Below are 25,521 nucleotides of genomic sequence, written 5' to 3' on the forward strand. Positions count from 1 at the left end.
GGTCACTTTGAGACAGTACTTGTGATTTGGTTAATGGTAAAGTTATATGTAGGTGAGATTGAAGGCAGGAGCTGTACAGTAATGGATGACCATGGAGATTGCCTGATGTGGTAAAGAAATGTAGGTGAAAATGAAATATGGACACTGAGGAACTGCTTGAAGAGACTTGAGAGTCAGGCAGAGTAAATGAAGTACTGTATGTATTTTTTCACTTACGTGTGGAGCCACGATTTTGCAGGCTTAGAAGATGTGTGGATGATTATTTGGTTCATTACAGTAGGGATATTGATAGTTCTCTACTTTGCATTTGTGTGTGTGTGTGTGTGCATCCTACCTCCATATTAGGTGGGAAATAGGATTAGGAAGATGAAATTGGTAATGAATCTGGAACCTGACTGTCTTGTTGAAGTAGCAGGAAGTTGGAGTAGGATGACGGTGATGGTGATGATAGTAATTCAGATAGAGAAAAATTCTGTCCCATTCATATTTTTATTTTTTAAGAGTAGAAAGTTAGTATGTTAGGCTTTCACATACTGTTTTGTTTCTCTGTTGTACTTGATGCCATTAAAAGCAGGTGGAGATTTAGCAGTAACGTTGCCTTAAAACTCGTCAGTGTGTGTGTGTTACTTATGTCAGATGCTAGTGTAGTTAAATTATAATTTGATAATCTTTATAGATTTTACTAGAACCTATAAATAATATACAGTATGTGTGGTTGTCCCTCTTTTGTAACCCATGAAATTGGGAGGTAACCATATAGCCAACAGTTGGATGCTTTGTGTGGTCTAGTGAGTTACAGCATTGCAGCTGGATGTGGCCTGTAAGGTTTTGAATCTGAGGGATGGCTGTGGTGTATTGCTCTCAGAATGCCATTCAGAGGACAGCGGCTGGTCACGTACCTCAAATATCAGGACTGAATAGTGTAGCCCAGGACCTCTGCTCCCCTGATGGGGCAGTTAAGATTGAGTGATGGATGGATGGGTGGATACCATTTAATGAGTGTAGGTAACTGGAAGAAATGATGCAATAGAAGTTGCATTGTACTTAAAGTAATTAATATAGTTTACATCCATATTTATCATTGGATTATAAATGAAGCACAAAGTATTTCCACTAACATTAAAGACATATCCTTGTATCAGAAAGTACCTTTGCCTAGTTACATGGCCTTTAGTGATGCCTTGTGATAGCATGCCTGATTAGTCTGTCTTGAGAGTATATGTACGCAGGCGTACTACTTGCAGTAGACCAAATTTGTCTCTTCTCGCTACCTAGTTAATTTATTGCCGTTTTAACAATGCTGTTTGTGGTTACTGATTATATTACTTGGGGAGTTTGTTAAGCAGTAGAATTTCCAGTTATGTGCAGGATAAAGTTATGCACTTGTCACGTGTATGGTTTCACTGCACAGGATCCAATTATAATTACAGGATAAAGTTGTCTTTATTCCTACATGTCTTGTTCTTGTTTGGGTATATTAGGGTTTGGGCTTTGGTTTTGCAAGTCTTCTTTGTGCTGGTGTACCAAGAACTGTGAGTACAGTATATTGAGAGACTGATCTTTTGCTGATATTATTTTCTAGTGGTTTTAAGTGTTGCACTAATTAGTTTGACCTTGTTGATGTTTGACAACTTTGTATGCATTGACATTCATACCACAATGATTAATCAAGGAAGTTTGATCCAAAATTACTAACACATTAATCATTGCTGTACTGCTGAGCATGAAATGATGGGCATGGTGACATATTATTTTGTTTTACATTGTCTGGATACATTGATATATAACACTTATTAAGAAAAGACTAGCTTATTTACTGTACATCAAAACACTAAGCACTGCTGTGTAACTATTTTATGCACTCCTCCTGTGAGTATTATGTAAAGTAATTTCCTCCCCTGGGCTGCTTGATATCCTAGCTAAACCATTGTTTGTTGTTAATGATATTTTACTTTGAAGTGCTGTATTTCCCACCATTAAATGCGCACCATGATGTGGCAAGGGATATTTAGGGGGGAAAAAAAAAATGCTCTGTTTAATTTACTAATTATTTGTGTTCAGCATTCACCAGTAAGTTGTGAGGGAACAGAGTAGCTTGATTACATCTATCTATCTATTGCCAGACGCCTCAATCCCGTTTGGGGTGGCCACAAACAAAACGCTTCCTCGTCGCTGTCACGGGGTTTTTATGAATATCACTGGTTTTTTAAAAATAAATGTTAAGTATTATTTAATTTGATAATAATATTCAATAATATTAAAGAACAGAGACAATGATTGTCTTGCTACATCAAGCAACGATTACTTTACACTGGCTTGTGCACGATTCTCTAAGAACGAGAATTTATAAACTTTCTCAACAGTACACAGCAGAGACTAATTACTCACAATTGCTGAATTAGTACTGTTAGCCTCTGGAGAAAGTTACTTCACCCCTGACAATAAATAACTAATACTAACATCAGGTTCTTGCCGATGCTTTAACTCCTAGGTGGCACAACGGATTTTAAGTTAATACAGCAAGACTGGTCTAAGTACCAGTTATGAATAGCAAAACGTCTATGCAAGCTAGGAGCTATGTGGGAAATAAGCTTAATTTGGAGAAATGAAACAAGAGTTTACTTTACATTAAGCTCAAGAAAAAGAACTGTTAAATTTATTGATTACAAAAATAAATTTAACATTACAATTCAAATCAAATCAATGAGACCGCACTCACTCACTCATGCAATATCTAAATACTTACGCCTAAAAAAAACACCTTAATTAAACTCTTAAGACTACAAAATACAAGAAGGAAATACTATAGTCGATGAATGCTTTGTATCACCCGAAGCTGAACTAAGGATGGAAGTACTGGATAACTGTCTCAGTGGAGTCTGGGTGCTAGCGACCTCTTCTCTCACACTTCTGGAGCACAGGACCTCTCTCCGTCAAAGCCACAACTAGACTGAATTCAAATGATGTATAGGCAGGACGCACAAGCCACCGGAAGAAGGCGTGGCTAACGGTTGAGGCAAGCAGGGGCAAACGATAAAGAAACAATTGTATCGCTCAGTAGAGCACTTAGTGACGTGCATTAAATCGGTCACTTTTGAAAGTGACGAATGTTTTGAAAAGTATACTCCGAAATGGAGAGAGAAACAGTTAACTGAGCGGTACACAGTGAGTTTTCCACTAATAGTTCGTGGCTTCTCACAAAAGGGGAATGTCGCGAATTGATTCGTGACATTACGCCCCTACAAAATTAAATTTTTTCCTTATGGGAAAAAATTTGTGGATATATATATATATATGTACACATCCTAAGTCATTCACACAAGATTCACACTGTGGTGTGTGTGCTATCCTGCTACAGGAGAAAGTCGCAGTCGCCAGTGAGCAAAAAAACCTCGTATTTACGTTAATAGAAGCAAGCTTGAGGGAAAAACTCCGTGACGACGGTGAAAATCCTGTACTCAGGTCAAACTGAGCGAAAAGTCGCTACATTTACATTAACAACTAATTGTTATGTAGTGTAGTGTATGTAATACACGGTGTAGGTGTGACAGTTGTAGTGTATCTGTACCTACGTGTAAAATGACAAATACAAATTTATAGTAAAATAATGATGACGAGGCAGAAGAGAAGGGGCGGCAGCATGCAACAGGAACGACCAGCTGATCTGCACGGCAATGCTGCACCCACCAGCTACACCTGTGAAAGGAATTAAGGTGGAGCATCAAAACTGTTATTTCTCTCTCTCTCTCTGCCTAGCAATCAGTACTTATGTCATTATTAACCAGGAAACGTAATTCTTGAATTCACAAATTGCTTAGAACCCTTATAGCTTACTGGTTAACGCTTATTAACTAGGAAATGTGCCAATTCTTGAATTACTCAAATCTCTTAGAACGGGCAGTTTACTAGTTAACCTAACATTATTAACCAGGAAACATGCCAGTTCTTGAATTCACAAATTGCTTAGAACGGGCGGTTTACTGGTTAACCTAACTCTACACTTACGACTAATACAGGAAGCTGAAAATCGCTACGCAATCTCGGGCAGGTCACGTTTTAACACCCACCGTGGGTGTGAACACTCATGTGGGTAATGTGCATTCTCCGGGAATCCTCAGAGAGGCCCACAGTTCGAGACGTTCCACAAGGTAATTCATACACAGCCTCGGACTGTCTCTGCAGGGTTCTCAAACTTCCCTCTTAACTTATGGTATACATGTATGTACAAGCCCTGGATATACTGTGTCCTGTAGGGCCAACGAGTGAGATGTCTGGTCTACACTTTTAACTGGGAACCAGGCTGGTCCTTGGATTACTCAAATCTCTGAGGCCGCCTGTCTTACGGGACCCAGCATACAACAGTTGCTAGTTAGTATGCAGTTAGTAGGTGAGACATCAGGTCTACACCCACATTACCACTACCCTGTCTCTCAACTGACTCAGAGATTACAGGTGTGGTTAGAAACGGCACAGGAAGGGCATGCCCCTGATTAGTGGTGTTACTTTGAGACACACTGCAGGAACGGACAAAACTATCTATGTCTCGTCCCATCCCTGGCCAGAAAAAGTCAGCTCGGATACGGCCCTGGGTCTTCCTTTTGCCCATGTGACCTCCTGAGGCTGAACAATGACCCCATTGTAACACTGCTAGGCGGTACTTGGCGGGAACGACAAACTGCAATCGAACCTCGCCCTCGGGTGTTCGTGACTCACGGTAGAGCCGTCCTTGTTTGCGAAGGAACTTGGCTCGACCTCCCCGTGAATACTTAATCACTCGACCCTTTTGTTTGTTCCGCACGACAGCAAGTGTCGGGTCAGAATGTTGTTCTTGTACAACAAGTTGACTACACATCAGATCTTGCGGCGATTCAATGATCACTGGGGTGACACAGTCTGGAGCCTCAGCCATGGCTCGTGTTACCGCAGCAGCCGAAGTCTGAGTAGCGTCATCGGAGCAACTATCCTTGACTCCATTAATATTGCCAATGATGAGGTCAAATAAAGGTTCTGGCATGACAACTGCGAGTGTCATACCAGTATAAAATGGAGATGCCACCTGGATACATGCCTCAGGGAACAATCTCACTGATCCATCAATAAGGTTTGCATGGATCTGTCGACCTGTATACTGCTCAGGCCGAACTAGACTCTGCTTGACAGAGCAACCTGAGGAACCATAATCTCTCAGGACCTTCACAGGAATGCCTCCCACAAACCCTGGCTGAACAAGGAAGGTACTGTCACCTGTGGTGGGGCCTGTGGAGGAAGCAGCTAGCCACTCATGAGGCTGCTGAATTGATGCGGCAAACATTGTGCCTTGAGAATTATAAGGAGATGGAACATTGGCCATCTGTGGAGGGGGGTTCACTGTCACTGTGGGACTAGTGAACTGTGGGGAAGTACCCACACTGGTAGAGACGTGACCACCGTGCTGCTGCTGAGGAATGAAGGCTGCATTCGCTTCCTGCCTCTTTTGAGCTGGTGGTGAAAAAGTTTGTCCCGACGGTCGGTTGCGTGGCTGATACTGCTGCTGATTAGGGTACTTGTTGTACCTCTTCCACTCAGGTTTCTGAGTGTTTTGCCCCTGGTCCTTCCACTGCGGTTTTGGACCTTGGCCATTACTCTGAGAACGGCCTTGGTGCTGGGATTCAGTCTGAGACGGCTTCCCAGACTTGGCAGTATCTTTTCTGCTCCAGGTGTTTTGCTTACGAGCTTGATACCCGTATGCAGTAAAGAATGCATCAGCCTTTTCTGCCATTTGGCTGGCATCTTTCACCTGGCAGATCTTAAGCTGTGCTATGAGCTCAGCAGGCCATGACCTCTCTAGCTGTGTACGCAGCATAAGGTCAATTATCGCCTCACGCGTGGAAGGAGTTTCATCTTTCTCCATCCACTCATTTAAGTAAGCTGTGAGACGATCAAGGAACTGAACAGCTGTCTCCTTGTCTTGGAGACGAGCTCGCATGAACTGAACTTTGGCGTCGTCTACTGTGAGACCATACGCCTTAATGAGTGCAGCTTTCATCATCTCATATGTGAGATTGTCTCCACAAATTCTGTGGAGAATATCGAGGGCAGGGCCCTCAAATAGGCTAAGAAACTGAAGCCGCTTAGCTGCCTCATCCAGTTGATACATGTCTGCCATGTCCTCAAAACGAGCTATGTACGGCTCGATTCGCTCTCTTTCCTTGTATGAAGGAAGCTTGATGCGTGGGGTCGCCAGGACATGTGCAGGGAGAACGCTCGTGGAGCTTGGACCAACTGCACCAGACGTGTCTGAAGCCAAGGAATCTCGCTTGAGCTTCAGCACTTCAAGTTCATGTTTTTCTCGTGCCTCACGTTCGGCACGTTCATGTTCTCGTTCTTTGTCTCGTTGTTCACGCTCATATTTGCGCTGTTCTCGCTCGTACTCGCGCTCCTTTTCGCGTTCCTCACGCTGTTCTCGTTCGTGTTCGCGTTGGATTCTACGCTCTTCATGAGCATCTTTCTCACGTTCTTGCTCGTAATGAAACCGGGAGAGAACATAACTCTGTATTTTCTCTGGGTCTGTGAGACCCATAGCTTTGGCTTCCTGTACATAAACACTGGCTGCCATGGCGCTAGCTTATTAACCCCTACACCGCGGGCTTGTTTACCAATGACTTGCGTGTGCCATGGGGTTATTTGGGCTCCGACAGACTCTCAAAAAATATTTGCCAAAAATCAGTTATTAGTCCTAGAATAATAAAATTACATATGCTTATGGCACATACCTTCAGCTTTCTCCTGGAATGATTGTTGAGCCTTCGTCGGTTACCGTAGGACTTGTGGAGACCTCTGAAGTAGGGTAACGAAGTCTCCACTTTACACTTCCCGACAACCCGTAATATGATTACCACAGCCAGATACAAACACTATAAACACTATTCTACAATTTTCAAGTTGTTTGGGATCCATACTCAAAAAAAAAAAAAACACTGTGAAAGCAATGGAAATTACGAGCGCGTCTGATCGTCGCACTGGCACTAGTTCGCTCTTGGTAGTCTGTCATTTATTATTCATAAAACCCCTCACACTTTATATTTCTATTACTATATAACACTTATATATATCTACAGTCTTTATCCATAAGTTTCCTTCAGTAGTATTAGTTTATTGTCACTGTAGGGATTCAATTTCTTTCAGTAAAATACGCAGCATTCACTTTCTCGTCCTGTATACTGGCATTGAGAGTGAATGTCACTTTCATCTTCACTCTCATAACTCATAGCATTCAGACATGCTAGAGTGAAACTTTCACTTTCATTACTCCTAGGGTATATACTCTTATTCTTATAATACTACTCATTTACATTTCTATTTACGTTCTGTATTTTATTTACGTTATTTACATTTCTATTTTATTTACACTGTGTTGTGCACTGTCACTTGAAATAACTTATAAAACTATTTTCCATTGTTCACGTATATTTACATTCATTACTTTCACTTGCTGTTTACACATTATTTACACATTATTTACCATTCCACTTGCACTGTTTTACTCAATAGAAAGATTGTAGTCACTCTTTTATCAATTGTCAGCCCTTTACCTCTTTCCACACGAGGTTTAGTAGGGGGTAAAGGTCACAGGGCCATTTGCTTGGGGGTGAAAAAAGGCCTTGAAGTCAGCAAGAAGAAACATACGTACTTTCGCTTCGGATGATGAGAGTGAACTGATAATGGAGGACCAGCGTGGATGCCTGCTAGGGGTTATTCAGAGTTACCAATATTACTTCTTGAAACAGCTAAGTCTAGCACTGATATGATTGGCAGGAAATCTAGACAATACATTATAAATTTGGTAGTTCCAGGTGAATGTAAATATCACTTAGTCTTCTCCCTTCCCTCCTTACATGTATATTTATTACGAAAATAGATTAGAGGCCTACTTAGGAGATATATATTCAGAGGTACCAATGTTATATCTTGAAACAGCTTTGTCTAGCACTGATATGATTGGCAGGAAATCTAGACAATACCTTATAAATTAGGTAGTTCCAGGTGAATGTAAATATCACTTAGGCTTCTCGCTTCCCTCCTTACATGTATATTTATTACGAAAATAGATTATACCTCATATTTCAAGGGGAAAAAAACAGCGAAAATTAGCGAACGAGTGCACGTGAGGTGTTGTCAGGTGATAATTAGCCAATTCCAGGTGTATGGCACTCTCACTTACCTTATTTCTTTCTAGTATATATTACAGTATTTGGTATAAGAATAGGACATAGGGCTTATTTCAATGGATGAAATCAGTGAAAAATTCCAGGGAAGATTTACTTAGCGTAGCACGGCCGGGCAGGTGAGAGGATAGGGTAATGGAGGGGGGGTAGGGAGGGGAGTCAAGAACTGGGAGAAATGGCTAAATTGTCAACAATGGATGGGAGCACAGATGAGATTAGGAGTGCTGACTAGTGTTGGACATTGGCAGTACTGATAGATGATACAAGCCCCCACTTGGAAGCCCGGGTGAATTCAAAATAACACAGAATCACAAAAGCGACGCCCCGCGGTATGATCCCTTGCTCCCAAGCGTCACGAAAGTGACGCCCCGCGGTTAAGGGGTTAAGCAAAAGAAACTGAGTACTGACTGCTTCGCAAACAAATGCTAATAATACAAATAAAGAATACAGACACAAGCTAGTGGTGACCAGTCTTATCTAGTTAACTGGCAAAAACCAAATCAAAAATGTAAATGACTGGGAAGACTCAATAATAAACACAATGGGTACGGCGACTTCCCAGGAGCAAATAAAATTGTCTGGCGTTACCAAGAATAAACTAGAGTTAAGTACTCTAGGGATTAATAAAGCAAAAATTCACTTGCTAAATTAACGGTAAACACCAGTAAACTTGTGCCTATAAACTTTAATTTTAAATACCTAGATATGAATGAGTGAGCATTATCTCGTGAATAGCTTTAGAGCTAGGAGTTAATATCCTGGAATGAGGTCGCCAATTGTCACAGGGTTTTTATGAATATCACTGGGTTTTTAAAAGTAAATGTTAAGTATTATTTAATTTGATAATAATATTCAATAATATTAAAGAGCAGAGACAATGATTGTCTTGCTACATCAAGCAACGATTACTTTACGCTGGCTTGTGCACGATTCTCTAAGAACGAGAATTTATAAACTTTCTCAACAGTACACAGCAGAGACTAATTACTCACAATTGCTGAATTAGTACTGTTAGCCTCTGGAGAAAGTTACTTCACCCCTGACAATAAATAACTAATACTAACATCAGGTTCTTGCCGATGCTTTAACTCCTAAGTGGCACAACGGATTTTAAGTTAATACAGCAAGACTGGTCTAAGTACCAGTTATGAATAGCAAAACGTTTATGCAAGCTAGGAGCTATGTGGGAAATAAGCTTAATTTGGAGAAATGAAACAAGAGTTTACTTTACATTAAGCTCAAGAAAAAGAACTGTTAAATTTATTGATTACAAAAATAAATTTAACGTTACAATTCAAATCAAATCAATGAGACCGCACTCACTCACTCACGCAATAGCTAAATACTTACGCCTAAAAAAAAACACCTTAATTAAACTCTTAAGACTACAAAATACAAGAAGGAAATACTATAGTCGATGAATGCTTTGTATCACCCGAAGCTGAACTAAGGATGGAAGTACTGGATAACTGTCTCAGTGGAGTCTGGGTGCTAGCGACCTCTTCTCTCACACTTCTGGAGCACAGGACCTCTCTCCGTCAAAGCCACAACTAGACTGAATTCAAATGATGTATAGGCAGGACGCACAAGCCACCGGAAGAAGGCGTGGCTAACGGTTGAGGCAAGCAGGGGCGAACGATAAAGAAACAATTGTATCGCTCAGTAGAGCACTTAGTGACGTGCATTAAATCGGTCACTTTTCAAAGTGACGAATGTTTTGAAAAGTATACTCCGAAATGGAGAGAGAAACAGTTAACTGAGCGATACACAGTGAGTTTTCCACTAATAGTTCGTGGCTTCTCACAAAAGGGAAATGTCGCGAATTGATTCGTGACAGTCGCCCTGTCCCTTGCCATTTCACTGCCCTGCTCCCAACTCACACCCCCCTCTCTCATATACCTCTCCACCCCATCCCTCCATCTCATCCTCGGCCTCTCCCTCCCTCTTCCCCCCTATACCTCACTCACATACACTCTCTTCGTCAGTCTTTCACCCTCCATCCTCTCCACATGGCCAAACCACCTCAGTGTGTTCCTCATAACGCTTCCTATCACATCCACATCCACACCACAACGCTCCTTTATATCCTCATTCGTCAGCCTCTCTCTCCATGTGACTCCACAGGCTCCCCTTAAATAACTCATTTCCACTGCTCTCGCTCTTGACTTGTGTCCTTCCAAGAACATCCAAGCTTCACTTCCATACATTAGAGTTGTTATCACAATACTGTCATGTAGTAACTTTTTCACTTCCATGTTCACTTCCCTGTTTCTTATCACTGCTTTCAAAGAACCAGCAACCTTTCTTCCCTGCTGTACCCTTTCAAGCACTTCACCCTTCAAACCTCCATCTTTACTCATCAAACTACCCAAGTACTTAAACGTACTCACATTTTCCAATTCCTCACCATCCAACCTCGCTGTACATTCACTGACTTCAGCTCTCTCAAAGACCAGCCCTCCATGCTGCTTGATATCTGGCAGACTCCTTACTCAGTCCCTTATCCCTGAGGTCACAATATATGACCATGTCCCAGGTCTTTTTTGGTCTGCCCATCGCAACCCTACCTCCAGCATTTGCACTTCTCACATTTTGCACCCAATTGTCATCACCTATCCTCTCCACGTGCCCAGAGATCGAGGTGCTGGGAGAGCTGCTGTTAGTGACCAAGTCCGTTGCATGCAAGGACGTTGAAGCATTTATAAATGACACACACACACACACACACACACTCGCGCATGCACGCACACACACACGCGCATGCGCGCACACACACACGCACATGCTCATGCACACACACACACGCGCGCGCACACACACACACACACACACACACACACACACACACACACACACACACGAGTGAGAGTTGCCTTAATGCTAAAGTATTTAAAAAGCTAGAGCTAAAAGAAATCATTATTAGACAGATTGCATTCATTCAAGAAGATAGATAATAGAACATTCACTGGTACAGTGCACCCTCACACAATGCGAGTTTATGGGTGGCAGAAACCCTTGCCATGTGGAGAGGATGGAGGGTGAAAGACTGACGAAGAGAGTGTATGTGAGTGAGGTGGAGGGGGGAAGAGGGAGGGGGAGGCCGAGGATGAGATGGAGGGATGGGGTGGAGAGGTATATGAGAGAGGGGGGTGTGAGTTGGGAGCAAGGCAGTGAAATGGCGGGGGACAGGGCGACTTGGAGGCGATTTGTTTGTGGCCACCCCAAACGGGACTGAGGCATCTGGCAATAGATAGATAGAAACCCTTGCATTCTATGAGTTTGCATATGGGAAAAATGGTATGGGGTGAGCAGCCCACCCAGGGCTTGGTCTTTGGGTCCTCTTCCAGCCTACTCTACCCTGCTAATACCTTTTCTAATAGTACTTCTAGTTGGACCAACAAATAAAACAACAAATAGAACACTATGTGCCTTTATTTAAGTGACTTAGGGCTTGTTTAGAAGGGAGGGGGGTGGGTATCTGAGGCCATGATGAACAGGTGGGTACTGCTATGATGCTAAAACAGACCACAGGATGTGAGGTACGACAGGTTTTCTCATGACAATATGAAGGAGAAGTACCTGTTTACCCAGGAAAGTTGGTAGATGGCATGCAGATGGCTTGCCAGCTGCCTGCCATTTTGAATCTGGCTTGTTGCCAGCCACCTGCCTTTGTGTGACAGACTCACATTGTCTAGCCCAACACTCATAGTAATGGTGGGAAGTCCATTTTTGCCTTGGAATCATACAGTTGATTCGCATGTTGGGAAGTTTGATTTACAGATTTTGCATTTGATAAAAATAAGCATTTTCTGGGTTGACCTTGCATTGTAGGTGATTCACACTGTTTGAGTTCACATATTGTGGGGGTGCATTGTATGGCTTGTGGAACACTGAGTTCAAGGATTAAATGTAGACAGTGCCCAAGAAATATCTTGTGTAATTGTGAATAAATTGTAGTGAAGTGGAGCAAGTATATACTGTACTGTACTGATTTTCACTGGTCTGTTCTTTAATTACAAAGACCTTTTTCTTAGGCCTCAACATACTGAATCACTGTATTGTATTCTGGGTCTCTGATTTCCTTTTTCTAATTTTGTTTAATGTATTTTTCTTGATAAATTATTATCATTTTTACCATTGCATCTATTTATTCATATTCATCTATTTATTTATGTATTTTTATTAATTTATTAGTTGTTTCATCTCAAGATTCCACATGGTGTTCAAGACTTGCAGTTGCTTATGCTTTGAAAAATGCGAGTGGATGTGTGTAACTGTAGAGTTTTTGAAATTGCTCCTGATTATAATAGCAGTCATTGTAGTTGCAGATATTAACCATTAGTGTAAATTTTTTGACACCATCAGTAGTAACTCTCCTTTGTATTTATATTTCTGTTTTGCTGTTCATGAACCAGTTCAGCTCTGTCATTCATCATTTTGATAGTAGTGAGTTACATATAAACAGCTGTGAAGCTATGCAAGACCAAGTATACAGCCATGCTATCTTTACATGTGCTTAGGAGGAAAAAAGGCGTAAAAGATTTCTGTTGCTTATAGTGTTGTCTTTGAATACCATATTTGGCTTTAAAAATATATGGAGTATTGGTCCAGTTCTCCATGTAGTATACAGTTTTCTGTATATTGCATACTGTACAGTGGAAGTCTGGTTATCCAAATAGAGTACCGTACCTGTTTATTCAGAATTATAGAATAGGAAAATCTCATCTGGCAGCACATTGTTTCAGTATTATGCAAACAGTGTATATTTTCTTAAAGCTTATTGCACTTTCCACTTACTGTTTTAAGCTGTAATTTTTTTCTAATGTACCTTTACTAAAGTTGTACTGTACTTCAAAATCATGTTGAACTGAGAAAACACACAAGAATATTAGTTCGGTATCAATGTTGAACTGAGAAAACTCAAAAGAATATTCTGTTTTTGGGAATGTTTGATGATCTTAGAATTCAAACACAGTTCTGTATGGATAGCTAGGATTCTGCCTTGTATTTGATTTAATACCAACTGGCTAGTAATTTATGTGTATTTACCCTGTTTCAGTTCCCATTCCTTTACTTCTTGGATAAATAGGAAACTCAAGGTAATCAGTAGTTTTTCCTTCTAAGCTGTGAGGAGCCTGCTGTTAGAATGTCTTGAGTCACTCCACACATCTGTTTTGCTATGTAGCTCATTCACATTCCTGGTCAGCCTTACTCTCGGCTCTGATCTTTGACCTTGCACAGACTTGTACCGTATCTTGCTCAGCTGTAGCATATGTTCTCAGTTCAGCAGTGTTGTACTGGGCTTTGCATGGTATGAGGTTAGAGGTTAGTCATAGGCTGAACATACTGTCGATTACTTGTTTCCCTGTCTGTATTCTCATTTGGCTGATCTGCTTTTGGCTTCATACACATACACAAACACATGCATGTACAAATGCAGACATCAGGCTCCCTTTGCACACACCCACCCACACACACACACACACACACACACACACACACACACACACACACACACACACACACACACACACACACACACACACACACACACACACACACACACACTGTAGTTTTCCTTATCTTTTCAGTTAGCACAGTAGGACAGAGCTACTTTGATTGTGGAAATGAAAGTATCACTTAAAATAAGAAGTGGTGCCAAGGCACAGCAAACCCACCCCTGGCAGTCATTTTAGTGCTGACTCATAAACACAAGAGGATATCTAGTCAAAGATGTCACAAGTCATATTTGGAGTAAATTGGGTGAAAAATGATGATTTTATACCCATTTGAAATTTTAGGCCTGACCCACCTGATGGTGATCTCCCTACTGCTAACTGGGAGGCAACCCCTCTGATGTAATGATGCATGTTATAAGATGCAAATTTGGAAGATGCAAGAATTCTTTAGGTTTTGGTTTAATATTGATATGGCAAATTTGAAGGGAGTTATGGCGAAAAAACGATTTTTGCCCATCTTCATCTATTTTTCACAATTTTTGGGCCTACAGCCTGGGCCTGGGCCCATTTTGGCCCAGAATTTAATCAGGTGATCAGATGGTCATATCCCATCATTCCTGTAATTTTAGTTGAAATCGCACCTGTAGTTTTCGTGTAAAGTTGTTAACAGATAGACAGACAGACAGACAAACAAACAAGCAAGCAAACACAAACAAAGTGAAAACAATACCCATCCCCAGCCTCTCCGAGGCAGGGATGGGTAATAACATGTGTTTGTTTTCTAGCTTTATATTTGTGACTGGAATGTTACATCTGCTTAAACTTACACCTTGCAGGACATTAGCAAGTGTGAATGAGACGAACCCAGTGTTGGTAGATCCATCCATCCATCATCCAATCCTTCGTTGCCCCACAAGGAGCGTAGAAGCCCGGGGCTAGGCAGTTGGTCCTGACATTTAAGATGAGGGTGACCAACCTCACTCATCCCTGAGTGGCATTATGTGAGCAATAAACCCCAACCTCCCCTTGGATATAAACCTTCACCGGCTCAATCTGATTGGAGCACAATAATTACCCACTAAACCACCAGGCACTAGAATTTGTTTATATGGTTACCACCCAGTGGAGTAAATAGTTTCCTGGTGTACAGGAAACCATTTGGCTTGTCACTCAGTGTAGAGTCACCCATAGGCAGAAGGAAGAGGAAAGAATGAAGGAATGAAAGACAGAAGAGGGAGTGTAAAGTCACCCGTAGGCAGAAGGACGAGGAAAGAATGAAGGAAAGAAAGATAGAAGAAGATGGAAGGAAAGAAGGATGGAAGAGAGGACAGGGCAGACATCCGAGAGCAGCACTACATTGAAGGTGTTGGTAGAATGTTTGGTAATATCTTGATGTATTAGTGTGCATGACTCACAGCCTCCCGACACCACACAACACTTGCTTCATATGCCACTTGCATTGCTTGTTCCATCATCCAGCTCAGTACATATCAACTTCACAGTTCAAGGTCATATCTTGAATGCTGTGGCTCTTTCTATTTAAAAAAAAAAAAAAAAAAAAAAAAAAAAAAAGTTATGTTTTAATGCTAATGTGTTTACACCTGTGAGACTTTTACTGTTAATGTTTGTTTAATATTGCAGTGTAAATGGTTGACTGATGTTTGATGTGCACAAAATTCTTTTCCCATCTAGGTCATTCATTGCTTTTCAGACAAACAGACAGACAGACCATTTTGTAGTGTTTCTTAGCTGAGGTGGTAAGCTGTGATAGCTTCACCAGTGAGCCGTGAGCTGAATGTTTGTTATCAGTAACTTCTATTTTTTTTTTTTTTTTTTTTTTTTTTTTTTTTTAGAGTAAATTATTATTGACTTAAATAGTATATTCTCCTCCAGAGTATGACACAAATGAACTGTGAAGGATATTGTACCCGTTGCTGTTATCTCAGTAGCTGAAGGTAAGGAGCCAGAGTGAATGGTTTTGGTAGCTTTTGCTGGCCAGAGCCGTGCATACATGGAGTTTGGCCTCTGATGCCATGATAATGCTGTCACATTTTACTAAATGTAGAATTTCTTTCAGGCCACTTCAAAATGCATCACACTGTACACCTTACGGTGTTTAGCCACAGAATTTATTATTGGTTTCCTCAGGTAATGATAAGGTAGAGATAGTGTTCCTGGTGTTAGTGGACAAGAAGACCTGGTCAGAGTGATGCTAATGTAGCCCCTCCTTGGAAATGGCCAAACTCATATATTCATGGCTCTGTTGCTGTTGCTGGCCCTGACCTGGCTACAACACTTGTAGACCTCTGGTAGCCTGACACCAACTTGCTCAGCATTGAATGCTACTTCTAGACATCCTAGAAAGCATGATATAATGTCAAACAGCATGTTGCCAAACATAACATTAACAAGAAACATCAAGTTGTTGAAAGCTTGTGCTTTTTATATTTAAGTTTTTCCCAGGACTCATCTTTAGTTCATATGGGGCTGTTTGGTTCATCTAAGGGCTGCATCGTAAGGCCAAAATCTCATGTTTAGCTAATATTGTATAGCTTTTAAAAATAGCATTTCATTATATTTGTCAGTAGAGCATTCAGTAATTAATTGTCACAAAAGAGGAGGAATTGGAGTTCATGAACAAGCATTTATTGTTGTAGTTTAATAAGGAATTAAGCCTGATTTAGCATGGTGTAAATAATACAATATTTGTCTTTTAAGGCAGATTGAGATAGGAGAGGAAATGGTAACTAATATTGGATCCTGTATATGATGAAAATGAGTCCATGTGATTTTAAGAGCTTACAAATTTGATATGCACAGCTTAGAAAAACATTTACATATATGTTTGAAAGTTGACTTTTTGACATTACCTTATATGCAGTGTTGTATACCTTTAAGTGTAAATACATGTGTAGTAATAGAAGTAGGTTAGTCACATTTTTGGCAGTACAGTATTATATATACTGTACTGCACTTTGATTTCGTTGAAGTCTTAGCTTATTTGACACAGTAGCATTGATATGACAAGTGTTTTGTTTGGAAATTTAGCCCTGGGGTCGTGGTAGAATGAATTATTTCTGTCTTCTACCTCAGGTGATGAAACTTGCTTGTTTGGTCTTGTAACAGCAAATTTTTGTAACCTTTTAAAAAATTGATTATTGATTTATTTACCAAACATGTGAGAGTGATTGCCACTGATTCAAACTGCAGCAAATATTAGAATGTTAAAGTTGATATACCGTACTTTTCTACCAGTAAAGTTTACTTTGTGAGCGTGTGATGAGCAAGCAAGCGAGCGTTTGTACATATGCCTGTCATCATAATTTCATCTTGGTGTAAACTTTCAGCATTTCTGGTGAGGTAGTTGAACAGTAAAAGAAGAATAGATGAGCTAAAATATTTACTTTCTCATGGTCTCTCTCTCTCTCTCTCTCTCTCTCAACACACACACACACACACACACACACACACACACACACACACACACACACACACACACACACACACACACACATGCACAGTTGCTTGCAATCAGTACATGACAGTGAAAAACAACTCATACCTCATATCTGTCACTTTCATTGTGCTTCAAATCGATTTCATAGTAGAGCATGTCAATTGAAGCCCTCAGTACATTCCCTTGTAAAACTGGATTTTTTTTTTTTTTTTTTTTTTTTTTTTTTTTTTATAGTAAATATACTGTATTGCTAAAAACAAAATTTATTGAATGTATCTGCTACCTGCTGAAGAAATCTCTTCTCTGTCTCACATAATAGAAAAGTTGTGAGCCTCTGAAAAACATTGCCATTGGGCCATGTCGTGTTGGGCCGGGCCGGGTTGTGTAGGGCCGCTCATTTCTCAGTTGAATGTAGAGTAGACATCGCTTTGCTGTGTTCGATTGCATTGCTTGCTGCGCTCAGTCGCTCGTAATAACTGCCAAACATATACGGGTATATCAGTAGATTCATGATTCTCGTGTGTTGAGACGAAGTATTCCCTTCTATTATGTTAAAGAAATTGATGTTTTGTGGCTTAATATACATTTATCATCCTTATTCAGCTTTCCCTGCAGCACATCTGACTTAGCACCAATGAATACATTTGTAACTTAACCGCAAAACATACTGGTCCATAACTGTTTTAAACAGTAAACTCCCAATTATCGGTCTCAGCACTACCTGGTATATGACATTATCTGGTGTAGCCATTGGCTGAATTAAAATGGTACCTAGCAGTAAGCATAAAATCTTCGACACTATCCGGCTTGAAGAACCCTTTCTTCTGGCTAAAAGTACATTATTATCCTGCATGAGACAGTTATTGTCATGAAACATTCAGCCATAATCGCAAGAAAAGAAAAGAAATACTGTACTCATATAGTACACAAAAGGTATCGGGTTATACTTTACTGTAACGTGAAAGTGAGAGGGGGAGGGTAGATTGACAGTTCGTGGGCCTAGCAGCTCACAAGGTGTTGGTGGGGAGATACAGTGGTAAGGAGTAGAAGAGTTTTGATTGGCTAAGGTAGGGGAGGGAGAATTCTAATTCAGAGTTTTCATTGACTGGCAGCAGGAAGGTGGATGTTCTCTCATTCTCCATTGTATTCCTCTGCTGCCATGGTGCCGATATACAAACGAGCCTACAGTGCAATCTAAGTCTTTTCCAAAACATTATTACTGCTACATGGCAATGTTGCGATGGGTTTCCCTCGAAAACTTGGCTGGCCTTCTGGTGTTGCTGTGGCTCTCTAACACCCTCCCTCCCTCGCCATGGAATTCCTCACCATCTTTGCCGTTCCTCTCCTCGTGCATGGGTGTACAGCTTCCAGTGTTCTGAAGTGTACTTTACTGTACTGTACAAGTGACTGTTGGATTCTGCTGAGACACTGATGACAATGTATTGGAAAAAAAAATTGGGTAAATTGTGTTACTAAATGAGAAGAGTTGATGAAAATGTGTTTATTTTCCTTGGGGCGCACACCATCCACTCAGTGCAGTGCTGCCTTGGGTGTCTGCCCTTTCTTCTCTTCCTTCCTTCATCTTCTGTCTCTCTTTCCTTCATTCTTTCCTTTTCCTTCTGCTTGTGGGTGACTCTACACTGAGTGACAAGCCAAATGGTTTCCTGTACACCAGGAAACCATTTACTACTCTGAATGGTAACCATATAACTGATTTTCGGCGCCTGGTGGTTTAGTGAGTAATTACAGCGCTCCAGTTGGATTGAGCTGGTGAAGGTTTATATCCAAGGAGTGGTTGGGGTTTGTTGCTCATGTAATGCCACTCAGGGACCTGAGTGAGGCTGGTCACTTTCAATCTTTAATGTCAGGACCAACTTGCCTAGCCCGAGGAACCTATGCTTCTCATGGCTCAATGTAGGATTGGATGATGACTGACTGAATATATATATATATATATATATATATATGTATACTGTATATGTGTGTGTGTATGTGTGTGTGTGCTTGTGTGTGTGTGTGTGTGTGTGTGTGTGTGTGTGTGTGTGTGTGTGTATATATATGAGACTCTTGCTATAACAAACTGATTGGGGGGGAAGCCCAATCTGATAAAGCTGATAGTCCATTGTATCCAATGGTATCCCATCCCAAGGTGGGATTTCAAGTATGTGTGTGAAAATAAATAAGTACAGCAGCAAGAGATTAGATGTGCTAAGCTGACTCCATACCTTCTTTACCCCTGCACAGTTGTTGACTTTATACACAGGTTTTATTCGCCCCTGTGTAGAGCAGAGCTCTAATGTGTGGGGAGGCTCCCCATATACAGTTCTTCACAATAGGGTGGAGTCAGTGGCTTTTCATCTCATGAACTCTCCTCTCTCTCTCTCTCTCTCTCTCTCTTTTTTTTTTTTTTTTTTTTTTTTTGTGTGTGTGTGTGTGTTCGACTCTGGGCAAAGGCATCAGGGCCTATATCTCGGGGGCAGTAGCCTATCCCAAGGCCCAGTAGTCCTCCTACACCTCCATATGTCACCACTTTGGTGCTAACACCCACCGTCCATATTGAATACATGCTAGGGCTGTCTCATACAGGACTGGTGTATTGGTATTAGCGGAGGTATTTTTACGACATGTCGGCGGGTCATCTGGTAGATCAGGAAAGTTTGCTTTTTATGGAATTCAAATCCTTAAACTGTTCCCAGCCCCAGCCGGGATGCGAACCTGGGTCCATCAGGACTGCAGGCCGCCTCTCTACCAATTCAGTCTTACTGGTTCCCTTCAAACTCTGTCTCTTCACTGCACTGTTGCCTCTTTATCTCTTTTCTATTGCTACTTCCATGGTCACTGCTCTTCTGAACTGTCTGCTTGCATCCCTCCACCTTTGCTACGGGCACATAGTGCCCATCTAGCAACAAGCTCTCATCCCTTTTCTGTCCAGCTCTCTAATGCAAGAGTTAACCGTTACTCCCAGTCCTTCATTTATGCAAAAGGTCAGCTCTGGAACTGTCTCCCTTTGTCTGTATTTCCAGCTTCCTATGATCTCCAGTCTTTCAAACACGGTGTGCCCAGGCATCTCGAAATGAACAGATCTTGAATTTGGCTCACTTTTTTTTTTGGGGGGGAAGAAATTGTTTGCGGACTCCTAGCCTTTGGTTCCTTCTCTCGCATAAAAAAAAATAATATTCTAGTACTTAAAAGGCAAATTATACCCATTGCACACCAGCGTAGCCTGTGATATTGCTCTTTTGCAGCTTATTACACATCCTTGTCATAGCACCTCATGATTAGTACAGTACAATATTACAAGCGGGTCCCAAATTACGAGGTATTTGGGAGCAAGAATTTTGCTTGTTAGCCGAATTCATGTTAAAGGAAGTGAAGAACTTACGAGAAAAATAGAGTTTGGGAGCAAGGCCTGCTAGCATGGTGATACAGTAATCCTAGACACAGAAAAAAAACATGCTTGAAGGCCGACCGTGACTGGGCAAGATGGCTGGATGAATGTTTATGAAAATAAGGTGGGAAGAGGCTTGCAGGGCTAGCATGCGACTCATTTCTTAGCTAGCGGCGCTGCAGCTGTCTGCCGTGTTTAAATAGTGCGCTAGGTAAACACGGCAGACAGCTGCAGCGCGACCCTCGTATCAATTTTCGTAAGTTGGGATTTGAGGGGATTTTATGTGCTCGTTAAACAGACGGTGGTCGAATTTTCAAGACCTCGTATTTACAAATTTTCTTTAAGTGGTTGCCTGTTAACTGGGACTGCCTGTACTATAATCTGTTACTACAACTCAGCGGTCATAATGGGGAGAGGGCATTTTCAGGCTAGGTTGGAAAAAAAAGCTAGGAAGCACTGTATCTGTATAAATGGTTGTGTAGTACACTGCTTGCACTACCATTTTTCTTAATGGAAAACACTTGGCAAAGTTGTGAAACCTTAGACAGGAATGCGATAGTCTGAACACAAAGTTGCGGCTAAACTGAGGCCGATCACGTCATATAGTGTGTCCACAGACTCTTCTCCCACCCAGTCCTGCCAGAAGTAGTAGCCCCCAAATAGCCCAGCATGTCATTTACTCCAGCCAGCAGATCTCCAACCTAGCTCATTTGAGTGGGAAAACCGCACCCTTGGCAACTGTGTTGTGAGTTACCCCATTCGTTGCCATCAGTTTGGAAGAGTCGTGTGATGTGCCCCATTTATTGACTGTAGGTTAGGTATAGTAAAAAAGAGTTCGGTGGGCCCAGAGGCATTCAGTCCATTCAAAATCTGCTATATCAGGGTTTGATAAATTGAAGGTCTGATGTATATGCTGTGTATGTTAAGCAGTTATTTGCTCAGTAAGACTAAAATTAGGTATTATTTTTATTATTATTATTATTATTATTAATTATTCTCCTCCTCCTCCTCCTCCTCTTCTTCCTCTTCTTCCTCTTCCTCCTCCTCTTCTTCCTCCTCCTCCTGTTTCCTCCTCCTCCTCCTCCTGTTTCCTCCTCCTCCTCCTCCTGTTTCCTCCTCCTCCTCCTCCTGTTTCCTCCTCCTCCTCCTCCATTTCCTCCTCCTCCTCCTCTGTTTCCTCCTCCTCCTCCTCCTCCTCTTCCTCTTCCTTTTCCTCCTCCTCCTTTTCCTCCTTTTCCTCCTCCTCCTTTTCCTCCTCCTCCTTTTCCTCCTCCTCGTCCTTTTCCTCCTCGTCCTTTTCCTCCTCCTCCTCTTCCTCATTTTCCTCTTCCTCCTCCTCCTCCTCCTCCTTTTCCTCCTCCTCGTCCTCTTCCTCCTCCTTCTGAGGTGATGGCTGTGACACCTTGCTCTAGGATTGTGTGTCCAGATCTCGTTCTTTCTTTGTTTCCCAACTCTTCTCATTCATTCTTTGTTTTCACAACTCTTCCTTTTTCACCCTTTTTCCATTTTCACCTTTCCTCCACAACTCTGTTATGTAGATGTTGTATTACTAGCTTCTTGAGCACCACACATGAACTTCAACATCACCCTAAGGCATATTTTCACCAATTACCTTTGATACTTTTTGTGTGTCCATTCATTGTGTTCTTACTGTTTAAAAGAACATTGTAAAGGCATTCAGCAGTACAGCATTTTACAGGTATTTCTAAGACCCATTCTGCCAAATCCGAGTTCTTGTACAGTACTTTGTTTCTTATTCCATTTCCAGCTTTAGGGTGCAGTTGTTTTAAAGCACATTTGTGCAACTTACAGCTTGAAAACATCTACAGTGCCTTCTTCATCTAAAACTGTCCATTGTACTTTTGAGAATACTGCGTTGATGATAATATTTTTCTCTCGTAGTGAACTGTTTTTAATCTTACATTATGTTTTACCATGTTTACGTAACACAGCTTCCAAATGTTTTATACAGTTTTTGTTGTTAGCCAACATTATTTACTTCTCAGTTCATTTCATTTCAGTCACTTCTGTTGCTGTACAGTACTGTATCATGCTGATGACAGCACTAAGCTTATCAGCACACAGCTATCACATTCTGCCTTTTTTTTTTTTTTTTTTTTTTTTTTTCCATTGTAGGTACTCTGGTATGAGGTAGTACATGGAAATGATAGAAATATCTCAGTTTATTGTTATGGTTATAGGAAAGTCTTGAGTAATCCTTGAGATAATGGAATACATTAAAGACTAGATGAAGTTATTCTTTATACTGTATGTTAATTTGCCTTTCATGAATTGCTTAATGATTTTCATGTTTTGTAGTTGTATGCCTGTGTATTTCTTATGATTCCAGTAACTGTCTAAAATGGTTATGTAATGTGCTTAAAGCTATTGCTTTCCAAATTAATCAGGTTGATTATTTATATTCAATGTAATGTGGGTGGATGGGAAGAAGAAAGCAATTTGAAGAATGAGGTGCCAGGATATGGAGTAAATACTGTATGTGGAGGAACATGATTGTGATGCTTTGTCAGCATGAGGTTGCAAGATCTTACTTATTGGAACCATTTGGATGATGTTCTAGAATATGATGTCAGGCAGTATAATGCACATTCTACTGTACGCCCTCACAAAAAACTACCTGATCACCTGGGGACGACGGATGTGACTAGTAGTAGAATATAGCTCGTCATATCAAAGTCTTTGGGATGCCTGAATAAGAAATGATTCCATTTGAAAACATTACATTGTTGTGTGTGGTGTACTTGCATTCAGTGCAGTAACCATTACTGATAAAGATATGCATCTTGAGAGCAGTTGCAGATTTTTTGGTCATCTTTTTCAAAGTGCATGGTGCTTACAGCATACAGATATTTTTGTGAGTGTATATGCAGTTTTAAGTAGTTCAGTGTGGAACTGTAATTACTTGGTTGGGTTTCAGAGACAGAAATAGTCTGTACTTTAGTACATTAGCTGAACTGTGAAAAAAAAAAATTACAGCACTGTACTATGCAGTCTGTACTGGTCTGCATATCCAATTACTGTACTGAATCTACAGAGCATAGGTGATGGGATTTGTTTATATTAGTTGTTTACATCTGTCAAGAGCTTTTATTTCTGTCTTTTTCTGCAGTTTTTTTATGGTGCTGTATTTCAGTCATACTAGAAGCTTTGTGTTGGATTTGGCTGTTGTATAGGGTGATTGCTTAAGCCTTTGTGGTACAGTTACTAAAGTCTACATTTAGAGCCATGATGGTTGATATTGGCCATATTGTTTTACTGCATTTTATTTTTTTCATTTGTCAGGCATATATTTGCAATGAAGGCTTCGGTACAGAAAGTAAAGTTTAGAGCTAGGGTAAGAAAACACTCACATGAGAGTTTAGCGCACCTACAGTAATCCCTCTACTATCCGATGTAATACAGGTAACTCGCACGGAACACGATCTCACGGAACGCGCTCGCAATTATACACGGTAAGGGCTGGGATACATATAAGACAATGTAAGATTAAAAAACCATTATGAAAACTACAAATTAATGCAGGAGAGGCCTTTGAAAGATCAAATCCTCGAACGTCACCGCAGCGCGCGGTTTGTTTTGATTACGTGACGATCTAAGCGGGAAATTATTCAGTGAGTGAGACATTCCCGAGTACAGTAGCACAGTATTTGTAAGTTAAATATTTACAGTACTGTACTGTTCTGGTAAGTTTATGTGCAACTTAAAGTACTATTAAATAACGTTAAAGCAAGAAATAGTCTTATAACCAGTTTACCTGATAGGCGTCAGAATATTGCCTTTTTTATTTGTTCGTTTTTTCCACAGTGCTGTTCAGTATTTGTAAGTTAAATATTTACTGTTCTCATATGTACTGTACTTGTAAGCACTTAAATAAAGTTAAATCATTAAATAAAGCCTTGTAACCAGATAACCCGAATTATATGATTACCCATGATCGGCGTTGGAATATTGCCTTTTTTGTTTGTTCGTTAAACTCTTACTGTACTGCTTTTCTACAGTACTGTATTTGTAAGTTAAATATTTACTGTTCTGGTATGTACTTGTAAGCAATTAAAGCATTACATAAAGCCTTGTAACCAGTTAACCTGATTTAAATGATTACCCATGATCGGCGTCGGAATATTGCCTTTTTTTTGTTTGTTCGTTAAAGACTTATAATAAGAGAAAAATACATTTTTGTCTTGGTATCTTTACCTATTTGCTCAGGTTTGCTGTAATGGTTTGCAACTTGTAGAAAACTGTGAAAACTTTCGGGAAGTGAACGAAAATCTGGGACATGACCTTGACTTCACCCTCTCATGTATCATCTGTCAGTTCACCACCGGCTATCGTGATGAGTGGATGTACGATTTTTTCGCTCATGGCCATGCCTAACCACACATAGTTACACCCATTATCTCGACCCAGACAGAAAATACAACCTTTTTCCTCTCTTGCAAAACACAAACAACCACCCTGTTTACGAGACAGCATTATATATTGCGAAAATAACAAGGTAAAATGATAAAGATGAACGTAAAATGATAGAGAAAGATGAACATGTTATGACGGAAGAAATACGTTTTCCCTGTCTGTAAACGTATTTATTTCTGCTTTGTATCTGTATTCGTAATAATTAGACTTATTGTTAGTTCTGAAACTGCATTACGATTCTATTTTTAGCCATTCTCGTGGTGTGGGAGCTGGAAGTTGTGACACAACTTCCTTATTGCTAATCGGACTGACCCTCCACTTTATTCTCCCGTGGCAGAGTCTAGCCTTGGAGGACGTGCAGTTTTCTCATTTAGGACTGAAAATTCAACTCTTTTGCTCCCTTTTCCAAGCATGGGCACAACGATAACGTAAAAAATAACTCGAAACTATAAACATATATCAAAAAGGTGAAAATATATTCATAACATTTTTTTTTTTCAGCCATTCCTAACAGATTATGTACTGAAATCATTCGATATCACAGTACTGCATTTCTAAGTTAAATATGTACTGTTCTGG

The 25,521-nt window shown here is 40.7% G+C and overlaps 1 protein-coding gene across 2 annotated transcripts in view; it reads left to right on the forward strand.

The window, feature by feature from the left end:
• LOC145391397 (phosphatidylinositol-3,5-bisphosphate 3-phosphatase MTMR3) overlaps nt 1–25,521 on the forward strand; it is a 137,794-nt gene that overhangs the window by 106,530 nt on the left and 5,743 nt on the right. Inside the window, exon 17 of one of the 2 annotated variants that reach the window (XM_080266005.1) lies at nt 15,557–15,619. The exons of the other annotated variant lie outside the window; for it this stretch is intronic. Within the exon in view, the coding sequence (XP_080122131.1) occupies nt 15,557–15,563 (7 nt within the window). The 3' untranslated portion in view covers nt 15,564–15,619. Of the gene's footprint in view, nt 1–15,556; nt 15,620–25,521 lie in introns of those variants that run through there. 2 annotated transcript variants of the gene reach the window in all.

Source organism: Coenobita brevimanus, chromosome 18 (assembly GCF_032717465.1).
Source record: "Coenobita brevimanus isolate Jiangsu-jjx chromosome 18, ASM3271746v2, whole genome shotgun sequence".
Lineage (NCBI taxonomy): Eukaryota > Metazoa > Arthropoda > Malacostraca > Decapoda > Coenobitidae > Coenobita > Coenobita brevimanus.